The sequence below is a fragment of the Haliotis cracherodii genome, unplaced genomic scaffold, assembly GCF_022045235.1.
Source record: "Haliotis cracherodii isolate W230 unplaced genomic scaffold, xgHalCrac1.p SCAF_13, whole genome shotgun sequence".
NCBI lineage: Eukaryota > Metazoa > Mollusca > Gastropoda > Lepetellida > Haliotidae > Haliotis > Haliotis cracherodii.
In genome coordinates, this window is record NW_027266268.1 from 37206364 (window position 1) to 37218765 (window position 12402).

Genomic DNA, 12402 nt, shown 5'->3' on the forward strand with positions numbered 1-12402 from the left:
ACCAAATGGTATATGGTCTCTGATACATGGTACTGACTCCAGCAGAGACTAAAAGGTATATGGTCTCTGATACATGGTACTGACTCCAGCAGTGACCAAAAGGTATATGGTCTCTGGTACATGGTACTGACTTCAGCAGAAACCAATCGGTATATGGTCTCTGATACATGGTACTGACTCCAGCAGAGACTAAAAGGTATATGGTCTCTGGTACATGGTACTGACTTCAGCAGAAACCAATCGGTATATGGTCTCTGATACATGGTACTGACTCCAGCAGAAACCAATCGGTATATGGTCTCTGGTACATGGTACTGATTCCAGCAGAAACCAAAAGGTATATGGTCTCTGGTACATGGTACTGACTCCAGCAGAAACCAAAAGGTATATGGTCTCTGGTACATGGTACTGACTCCAGCAGAAACCAAAAGGTATATGGTCTCTGGTACATGGTACTGACTTCAGCAGAAACCAATCGGTATATGGTCTCTGGTACATGGTACTGACTTCAGCAGAAACCAATCGGTATATGGTCTCTGGTACATGGTACTGACTTCAGCAGAAACCAAAAGGTATATGGTCTCTGGTACATGGTACTGACTCCAGCAGAGACTAAAAGGTATATGGTCTCTGGTACATGGTACTGACTTCAGCAGAAACCAATCGGTATATGGTCTCTGATACATGGTACTGACTTCAGCAGAAACCAATCGGTATATGGTCTCTGGTACATGGTACTGACTCCAGCAGAAACCAAAAGGTATATGGTCTCTGGTACATGGTACTGACTCCAGCAGTGACCAAAAGGTATATGGTCTCTGGTACATGGTACTGACTCCAGCAGAAACCAATCGGTATATGGTCTCTGATACATGGTACTGACTCCAGCAGAAACCAATCGGTATATGGTCTCTGATACATGGTACTGACTCCAGCAGAAACCAATCGGTATATGGTTTCTGATACATGGTACTGACTCCAGCAGAAACCAATCGGTATATGGTCTCTGATACATGGTACTGACTTCAGCAGAAACCAATCGGTATATGGTCTCTGGTACATGGTACTGACTTCAGCAGAAACCAATCGGTATATGGTCTCTGGTACATGGTACTGACTTCAGCAGAAACCAATCGGTATATGGTCTCTGATACATGGTACTGACTCCAGCAGAGACTAAAAGGTATATGGTCTCTGGTACATGGTACTGACTTCAGCAGAAACCAATCGGTATATGGTCTCTGATACATGGTACTGACTTCAGCAGAAACCAATCGGTATATGGTCTCTGGTACATGGTACTGACTCCAGCAGAGACTAAAAGGTATATGGTCTCTGATACATGGTACTGACTCCAGCAGAGACCAAAAGGTATATGGTCTCTGATACATGGTACTGACTTCAGCAGAAACAATCGGTATATGGTACATGGTACTGACTCCAGCAGAAACCAATCGGTATATGGTACATGGTACTGACTCCAGCAGAAACCAATCGGTATATGGTACATGGTACTGACTTCAGCAGAAACCAATCGGTATATGGTACATGGTACTGACTTCAGCAGAAACCAATCGGTATATGGTACATGGTACTGACTCCAGCAGAAACCAATCGGTATATGGTACATGGTATTGACTTCAGCAGAAACCAATCGGTATATGGTACATGGTACTGACTCCAGCAGAAACCAATCGGTATATGGTACATGGTACTGACTCCAGCAGAAACCAGTCGGTATATGGTACATGGTACTGACTCCAGCAGAAACCAATCGGTATATGGTACATGGTACTGACTCCAGCAGAAACCAATCGGTATATGGTACATGGTACTGACTTCAGCAGAAACCAATCGGTATGTGGTACATGGTACTGACTCCAGCAGAAACCAATCGGTATATGGTACATGGTACTGACTCCAGCAGAAACCAATCGGTATATGGTACATGGTACTGACTCCAGCAGAAACCAATCGGTATATGGTACATGGTACTGACTTCAGCAGAAACCAATAAGTATATGGTACATGGTACTGACTTCAGCAGAAACCAATCGGTATATGGTACATGGTACTGACTCCAGCAGAAACCAATCGGTATATGGTACATGGTACTGACTTCAGCAGAAACCAATCGGTATATGGTACATGGTATTGACTTCAGCAGAAACCAATCGGTATATGATACATGGTATTGACTTCAGCAGAAACCAATCGACATATGGTCTCTGATACATGGTACTGACCCCAGCAGAGACCAAAAGGTATGTGGTCTCTAACTTCAGCTTCCAATGATTTGAACTCAAGTTCAAGGCCGTTGTGTGTGTTTCGACTCTGTTTTCGGCTCGTGTCGGCGACCATTGTTGACAGTGGCTTTAGATGTGGATCAAGGCCGATATTTTTTTCGATTTAAGTGACAAGTGGCAGAATGGTCCATGCAATAGGAGAACAGCCTATGACCGATGTTAATTGATGCGGGATGTCATGTCACTGTAGATAGCAAAGAGGGAAAATAATTGTGGCCATTGTCTCTCTGCCTCCGCCGGACCGTTCCGCAATTCACAGAGCGAATAGAGTTACTTCCCTTTATATACCTACACTTGTAACTAAATCCCCACTACGTACAAAGGAATACTTAAAGCTTAAGCAAATAATTAATATGCTCTTGAACGCTATGTGAACAACTTTTCAACAAGACAAAAATTGTCCTCCTGACACCGCGTACACATAAGGGATTAATGGACTGTACTGGCGTACATTAATTCACTGCCAGGTACCTCTCTCATTGTAGTGAGTGGGTGAGTATGGTTTTACGCCGCTTTTCGCAATATTCCAGCAATATCATGGCGGGGGACACCAGAAATGGGCTTCACACATTGTACCCATGTCGGGAATCGAACCCGGGTCTTCGGCGTGACGAGCGAACGCTTTAACCCCTAGGCTACCCACCGCCCTTTCTCCTTGTACAGATAGTTGGATTCTAAGACGATAAATGGTAACAGCTCAACCTGTGTAATCTATCTACAGTCCTATAATAGCAAATTTCGATGTGTGTTACGATTTAGATCACAAACACCACCCACTTGGGTTCAAATTTAAACAATCGTATTAAACAAAACAGTCAGTTTGTTTGTTTGTTAGTTTGATGTTCAACGCCACACTTAGCAATAGTCAAGTTATATGACAGCGGTCTGTAAATAATCGAATCTGGACCAGAGAATCTAGTAACCTATATCATGAACAACGATCCACGCAATGGGATACGATCAACCAAATCAGCGAGCCTGACCACCTGATCCCGTTAATCGCAAAACAGTAACTGTACTTGTAACTGTGTATGTATCGAACTTGAAACGATGCTTGCTGATTTTGTAAACCTCAAACATGTTTTTTTTAAACTAAAAGTCCTTTCTATTTTTTTCTTTTCTCTCCTAACTAAACTAAAATGCTTTTGTAAAGTATTATTTTCTCTGCTTGTTGAACTCAAACCCTTTTGTAAAGTATTCTTCTCGCTGCATACACTTTAACCCTACCTGCCAGTACACTCCGATCTTCCTCCACGCACCTGCTGGTACTGAGGTGAAGGACCCAGCTTGTATTACGGGCGGTGATGGTCCTGAAGATAAAAGGCCTCAGAAGGAGTCATCTTCTCAATTAAAGGATGCGACATTGATATTCGGGTAATCGGAATGAGCATTAATCTACGACATTGATTAATCAATTAATCATCCAACGACTCAATAACTAATGGGTACGTTTGTGTTGTGTTGTCAATCGATGCACTGACAAAAACGATGATTAATGCATGTCATGTCAGAAAATGAATAAATCATCTTGTTATCTGACACTATTGTGCATGGTTGTGTGACTGTCGTTTCACACTTCACTGTATGTAGTGACGGGGAAAACGCTACCTCAACAAGTGATTATCTGTAATCAAACCAGTTCAACAACGATCGTTTTGAATAAAAGCAGCCGATCAATAAAAAATTGTCAAAGGAAACAAAAACACAGTTCGTGTCGTGTGAACGGAAAGGGTTCATGATAAAGGTGTTTGAGATAATACAATCTTTATTAATTAATCTTTATTAAAAACAACGATTATTTAAAACCACGACCTCAAGAAGGAAAGAACCATAACTCAAGAAATGATCTCCTAAAGAGGTATACAGCAATTAATGATCACCTAAACAGGTATACAGCAAGCAATGGTCTCCTAAACAGGTATACAGCAAGCAATGATCTCCTAAACAGGTATACAGCAAGCGATGATCTCCTAAACAGGTATACAGCAAGCAATGATCTCCTAAAAAGGTATACAGCAAGCAATAATATCCTAAACAGGTATACAGCAAGCAATAATCTCCTAAACAGGTATACAGCAAGCAATGATCTCCTAAAAGGGTATACAGCAAGCAATGATCTCCTAAAAAGGTATACAGCAAGCAATGATCTCCTAAAGTGGTATACAGCAAGCAATGATCTCCTAAAGTGGTATACAGCAAGCAATGATCTCCTAAAAAGGTATACAGCAAGCAATGATCTCCTAAACAGGTATACAGCAAGCAATGATCTCCTAAAAAGGTATACAGCAAGCAATAATATCCTAAACATGTATACAGCAAGCAATGATCTCCTAAAAAGGTATACAGCAAGCAATGATCTCCTAAACAGGTATACAGCAAGCAATGATCTCCTAAAAAGGTATACAGCAAGCCATGATCTCCTAAACAGGTATACAGCAAGCAATGATCTCCTAAAAAGGTATACAGCAAGCAATAATCTCCTAAACAGGTATACAGCAACCAATGATCTCCTAAACAGGTATACAGCAAGCAATAATCTCCTAAACAGGTATACAGCAAGCAATGATCGATCTCTAAACAGGTATACAGCAAGCAATGATCTCCTAAAAGGTATACAGCAAGCAATGATCTCCTAAACAGGTATACAGCAAGCAATGATCTCCTAAACAGGTATACAGCAAGCAATGATCTCCTAAAAAGGTATACAGCAAGTAATAATCTCTTAAACAGGTATACAGCAAGCAATGATCTCCTAAACAGGTATACAGCAAGCAATGATCTACTAAAAAGGTATACAGCAAGCAATAATCTCCTAAACAGGTATACAGCAAGCAATGATCTCCTAAACAGGTATACAGCAAGCAATAATCTCCTAAACAGGTATACAGCAAGCAATGATCTCCTAAACAGGTATACAGCAAGCAATGATCTCCTAAAAAGGTATACAGCAAGCAATGATCTCCTAAACAGGTATACAGCAAGCAATGATCTCCTAAACAGGTATACAGCAAGCAATGATCTCCTAAAAAGGTATACAGCAAGCAATAATCTCCTAAACAGGTATACAGCAAGCAATGATCTCCTAAATCGGTATACAGCAAGCAATGATCTCTTAAACAGGTATACCACAAGCAATGATCACCCAAACAGGTATACAGCAAGCAATGATTACCTGAACAGGTATACAGCAAGCAATGATTACCTGAACAGGCATACAGTGAGCAATGATCTCCTAAAGTGGTATACAGCAAACAAAGATCTCCTTAACAGGTATACAGCAAGCAATGATCTCCTAAAAAGGTATACAGCAAGCCATGATCTCCTAAACAGGTATACAGCAACCAATGATCTCCTAAACAGGTATACAGCAAGCAATGATCTCCTAAACAGGTATACAGCAAGCAATGATCGATCTCTAAACAGGTATACAGCAAGCAATGATCTCCTAAAAGGTATACAGCAAGCAATGATCTCCTAAACAGGTATACAGCAAGCAATGATCTCCTAAACAGGTATACAGCAAGCAATGATCTCCTAAAAAGATATACAGCAAGCAATAATCTCCTAAACAGGTATACAGCAAGTAATGATCTCCTAAACAGGTATACAGCAAGCAATGATCTACTAAAAAGGTATACAGCAAGCAATAATCTCCTAAACAGGTATACAGCAAGCAATGATCTCCTAAAAAGGTATACAGCAAGCAATAATCTCCTAAACAGGTATACAGCAAGCCATGATCTCCTAAACAGGTATACAGCAAGCAATGATCGATCTCTAAACAGGTATACAGCAAGCAATGATCTCCTAAAAGGTATACAGCAAGCAATGATCTCCTAAACAGGTATACAGCAAGCAATGATCTCCTAAACAGGTATACAGCAAGCAATGATCTCCTAAAAAGATATACAGCAAGCAATAATCTCCTAAACAGGTATACAGCAAGCAATGATCTCCTAAACAGGTATACAGCAAGCAATGATCTACTAAAAAGGTATACAGCAAGCAATAATCTCCTAAACAGGTATACAGCAAGCAATGATCTCCTAAAAAGGTATACAGCAAGCAATAATCTCCTAAACAGGTATACAGCAAGCAATGATCTCCTAAACAGGTATACAGCAAGCAATGATCTCCTAAAAAGGTATACAGCAAGCAATGATCTCCTAAACAGGTATACAGCAAGCAATGATCTCCTAAAAAGGTATACAGCAAGCAATAATCTCCTAAACAGGTATACAGCAAGCAATGATCTCCTAAATCGGTATACAGCAAGCAATGATCTCTTAAACAGGTATACCACAAGCAATGATCACCCAAACAGGTATACAGCAAGCAATGATTACCTGAACAGGTATACAGCAAGCAATGATTACCTGAACAGGCATACAGTGAGCAATGATCTCCTAAAGTGGTATACAGCAAACAAAGATCTCCTTAACAGGTATACAGCAAGCAATGATCTCCTAAACAAGTATACAGCAAGCAATGATCTCCTAAAAAGGAATACAGCAAGCAATGATCACACAAACAGGCATACAGCAAGCAATGATCTCCTGAACAGGTATACCGCAAGCAATGATCTCCTGAACAGGTATACCGCAAGCAATGATCTCCTGAACAGGTATACCGCAAGCAATGATCTCTTAAACAGGCATACACAGATATAAAGTATTGAATAGCACGCACCAATTGCAGATACATAGCCCGCATGGGTCATCCTAGCACCGACACGCAGAGCCTGCAGATAGGCAAGGATCGCTCAAGCAGATAAACAGCAAGCAGTAAATACATCAGCAGGTTTAGTGCGAGCTTGTTCCATCCAGGTACATGTTAAATATGGAACAAGTACGTAATACCTTAAGGTACGTGCATAGATTCATGCATGGAACACAGAGGTGAGGTGAGGTGAAATGGGGTAAACGTCGCGTCCAAGATTATTGCACTTATATAGCGACGTGCATGCACGTGTGTGTGTGTGGCTGCTTGTACTAATCCGGACCGATGCCGATTTATAGTGAGTAGATAACTTTGAATAACTACCCATCCACACATCCACATTTGATGACGTCACAAGTGCACCTAGTAACCTCACGTGACTGATGACGTCACATAACCTTGACCTTTGGGGGGGGTGTTGTCAACGTCATTGCCTCATTAATATGCAGAATAACTCATTAATATGCAAATGTATGCATGACGTCACAGGTCAGTTAGGTTAATAAAGAGTCAACTGACCAAATACAATCATGCAATTAATGACTTGACCATTCGTTAACCGTATAACACGGGATAGTAATGAATGTCCCTATATGGACATGATACTACGACCGGGCTTGGGTTGGGTCTTGACTCACGCGGAATGGAATGTCATTGTGAGACCATTTTGGCGGGAGAACATGTGGTGAACATTTGAACCTTTTGCATTGATGACATTTCTCTGTGCACATTAGGTGGCGGGCTATGTGTGGTAATATTTAAAAGCCCAGGAACAGGTTCATGTAGAAAGATTTCCCGATATTCAATTACATTCATTAAGGGTCAACTGACCAAATACAATCCTGCAATTAATGACTTGACCATTCGTATCTAAAAACAAGATGGCGGACGTTGCCATGAACGCTCACGGGCTGTCACGTGTCCTCGGTTTGAATCTCGCGCCTGACCTACAAATCAGTTCTATGAGGCCCCATTCCACATCTCAGGCTACGTTGATCCATACCTGCAATAACTCATTCATTGTGAAATATAATCATGACGTCACAGGTCAGAAAGAGTAATGAGAGGTCTGTTGTTCCAATGCAAGAAGGAAATGTGTTAATGAGTCCTTCATTAAGTGAGAACAAAGCGTAGTAATGAGTGTCCCTATATGGAAGTGGCTACTACGAGGTTCAAATGTGATTCACGGGGAAAGGAATGTCATTGTTAGACATATTCCATTGACGCATGTATTTCGTGTAGTAATGACTGTCACATGTGGCAAAGAGGGGTGTGAGTTGAATTTCCATAGAAACCACATGTCCAGTTCTTAACTCTTCTAGTGTTACCTCTTATAAGTTCCTTTTAACATTCAGTTGCCATGACAACTATATAACAAAATAAGGGTTAACAGTCTTGACTCCTAGCTAGAGGTCAGCTCGGAGAAATATAGAGTTGGTATCGCGTAACCCGTGTGTTGAAGACTGTAATGTATGCCGGTCTGGTCTAAGACGTTTTAATACTGTAAAATTCTATTCTTTTTTCTAAAAGATGTTTGAGTTCAAAATGTCGGTTCAGTTTCCTATTTCAATGGAAAAAATACTCGTTTAACCCATACCCAGAATCATTTTCATGAGAAAAAATAGAATGAAATAATGTAGTTGAGTGGATAACTTCTGAGAGATAAGATTACTTGAGCATTCATTAACAAAGAACGATGGATAGTAATGAATATCCTTATATGGAAACTTAGGTCACCAATCCCTCATTAAAATGCCAGATAACTCATTAATGTGTAAATGTAGAAGTGATGTATCAGGTTAATTAGATGAATACAGGGTCAACTGACCAGATGCAATTTACTTACATTAACAAAGAACAATGGATAGTAATGAATATCCTCATATGGAAACGTGACATCGCAAGCGAAATGGAATGTTATTGCGACTGAATTTTGCCGCCTTTTTGCACCTTTTCTCCATGCTCGTTCGGGGGGCTGCGTCTGCTGAGATTATCAGCCCAGGAATAAGAGTGTGATCTATGTCAATATGTGTTATAAAACTCAACGGTCGTGTTGAGGGACTGACATTTTCACTCTAACCTTGCTGACAGTATTGAAGACTGAATGAATGAGGAGAATGGAGGTCACGTGCTGCTGTGTCAGAGTCGTCTTAGGTGAGTAAAAATTTTAATCGAAATATTTTTACAAATTATTTACTGATATGTAATTAGTTACATTGAAATCTTTTTTCTTTCTTTCTCATCTGTCTACCTCTAATGCATATTTGTGTAAAGCATTTTTGTAATGTTACGTTTGCATTTGTACACCATGCTTTTGACAAAATAATTCAGATTATTTAACAGTTAAACTTAAAACAGATTTAACTAATCCATTTGTAGAGTTTAATACCCAACAGAAATCAGATATAATTCTTCTTCTTTTTGTTGTTGTTGTTGTTGTTGATAAAACATCACTCGTTAAACATTTTACAAAGCAAGAAATAGAATACTCATAGTGATTTTATGAAAATTTACTTTTTATGAAATGTAACAAAGTGATTTCTGATACACACTATACTTTGTTGTGCGAGCGGCGCACAACTTTTGGGTACATGCTATGGCATTGCGATTCCTTGCTGTAGATGTTATAGTCTGTTTCTGCATGATGTATGATGTGTATGGAAAAAACCCTTGATTTTATTTATCATTGTGTTATCATGAGTCCAACGAATTCTCATTTAGGAAAAAAAAGAGTACATGTACAAATTCAATATTCCCTTTGTTCAAGGATGTGTGCACCACAAATGGCGTCCCATTGAAGAACCATCATATTGAAGAGACATAGTGATGTAGTTACCTTTACCTATGTGCTCTTTAATAAAGTCAGACATCGATCAATGTATTCTTATATTGTCTTTTTTTATCTCTTTTTACAAAACAGTTACGATTAATCTTAAGGTTTTAAAAAGGTGTTCTTAGCATAATGTTAGTTAACCATTGTCATGATAAATTTCTATGACTCGAGATAAAGTTAGAATATTCTGAATTTAGCATGATTAGCTTTTTAAAACCTTAAGATTAATCGTTTGGTGTATTGTGTCCTCTGTCAGTGGTCAGGAATATAACCCGATGATCAATTCAACGCAAGCTTCACCAAGTACATATTCGCTGGGGAGTCACGTGATCACCTTCTTTACAACGCTCAATGGGCATAGTAATATTTCCATATTTAGTTAGTGTACTATGTACACAGTTGACGACGCATCTAACAGTAGATCATATTGCTTATATGGTAACAAGTGAGGTTTATTTTACAACAGTCCGAATGAGTTGGTATATGTTATACACATAACACCTTGTTTTGTCAGTGTCGCTGTTTTGTGAAATACTGACTAGAGAGCCTCCTGAAATTGAGGTCACCACATGCCATTTATCGTGAGCCTGCTTATGAATGGAGGGGGTTGGTTAACCAGTGCTCCACTCCGTTGTAGAAAGTTCACATATGGTATGAGTTACTATACACATGCTATTCAATAAAGGCATGATGAATACTAAGAATATCAGGATCTAATTTTGTAAAAGAACAACACTAATTATATGAAAAAACACCAATTCGCCTGTGTGAAATTTACAATCATATCCTTTAACTCTGCATAGCACGAATTTGCAAAATCATTGTGTAATATTTCATGGTAGTTTTAACTTCAAACTGACCATGTAACCATTGTTTGCTAGATACATATTATAATACCGCGATAGCTAGCCAACGGAATGGTCGTTGCCTGTTAACTTGGAAGTCAATTTGATAATTATTGGAAATTAACTGAGAGCATGGGATGTTAGCTGGAAACTTCACCTCTGTGTGTTATAACAAAATCAAGTGGGAAACATGATATTCGGTGGGAGAATACTGTGTTTTGCACGAGAAATTAAAGTCGGAGAGAGGATGTCTTCCAAAGTATGTGTCTATTATGCCTGATTCAGAGTATTTTTAATTACAGGTGCAACCAACGAACGACTATTTCACGAGTTGAAATTCGAGCATTTTACTTCAAACACTGCCCGAATGCATCTGACCCTTGACCTACTTACAGTATGAGTGTATATTCGTGTTAATTTGCAGTGATAAGAATAATTTTCGTTAATTGTGTTTATGTCTAATATCTTCCAAAGAGTATGTAGAAGTCAGGAGATCATCTCAGCAACATGTGCATGATTTTCATGTGCATCTTTCCCTAGTTTAGTTATCGAATAGCACTTGTACATCCGTACATACTTTTTTGGATTTAATAAATATATCCATTTCGATTTTGAACGAAAAGACTAATGCGAGTTCGTCTGCAAGTCGGAAAATTTTTAAAATCCATGCTAAGTGTTATACATTGTATTTTACCAAATCAAATTTCTTAAGTTTATTGATACCAATTATTGTATATTTTTTTCTATTATTTTACCATGTCACATCACAGCGTTCATTACCTTTAACTCAAAACCTCTTGCAGCGAATATCACAAGGTTGATTGACTGTTTTGTATCAGGTTGGGTATATGTTAAAAAACAAACAAAATGACAATACACTCACATCAATAATATTTATTCGTTGCGTGTATACAAACGTGATTAAACAATAATATTTAACACTAAACCGTTTTACAAAGATTCCAATTTTCTAACGTCTCCGGGCACGCAAGATTCTCATTTAAATATAGTTCTAAAAGTTTAACCCCTTGAGTGCCAAGCTGGACATTTGTTCGTTTTAACAATCAAATTTCAGCCTAAATAGGCTATTGAAAACCTATCCTGTGACAATTTGTTGAAAAAAGCTCCTTTTTTGTAAATGCTGACGTCAGAGCACCTCGATAGAAGTTGGATAGATATATGATGTGAATCTGTACGGAGGGGCGGTCGGATAGCTGATTGGTTAAAGCGTTCGCTTGTCACGCCGAAGACCCGGGTTCGATTCCCGGCATGGGTACAATGTGTGAAGCCAATTTCTGGTGTCTCCCGCCATGATATTGATGGAATATTGCTAAAAGCGGCTTAAAACCATACTCACTCACTCACTGTAGGTTCACAGTTCTCGTTGAATTGAAGTGTTAACAGTGTGGTTTTACTATGAACAAGTTCGTGTTAGTAACTGTATGACACTAAAAAAAAAAATAACCAAAAAAACCACAAGCGAACTGTCGTGTGATCGGCTTGTAGAGATAATTGCTTTCCAGAGGCATATTGACCATATGTATGACATCATAGAAATATGAATTAAAACAACAACAAAATGTAAACTGTAATGAAGCTTTTATTAACAGCACATGGTGTTGACTTTACAAGTGTAGAGTTCGAGTGATTTCAACGATTTACAAAATGATTAAAAACCTTGACGGCTCAATGATTTTAG

At 39.0% G+C, this 12402-nt stretch overlaps 1 protein-coding gene across 1 annotated transcript in view; it reads right to left on the bottom strand.

The window, feature by feature from the left end:
- LOC139459294 (cytokine receptor-like) overlaps nucleotides 1–12402 on the bottom strand; it is a 48683-nt gene that overhangs the window by 13287 nt on the left and 22994 nt on the right. The window contains exon 8 of the mRNA XM_071240746.1: nucleotides 3534–3616. Coding sequence (XP_071096847.1) covers nucleotides 3534–3616 — 83 coding nt within the window. The remainder of the gene's footprint in view (nucleotides 1–3533; nucleotides 3617–12402) is intronic.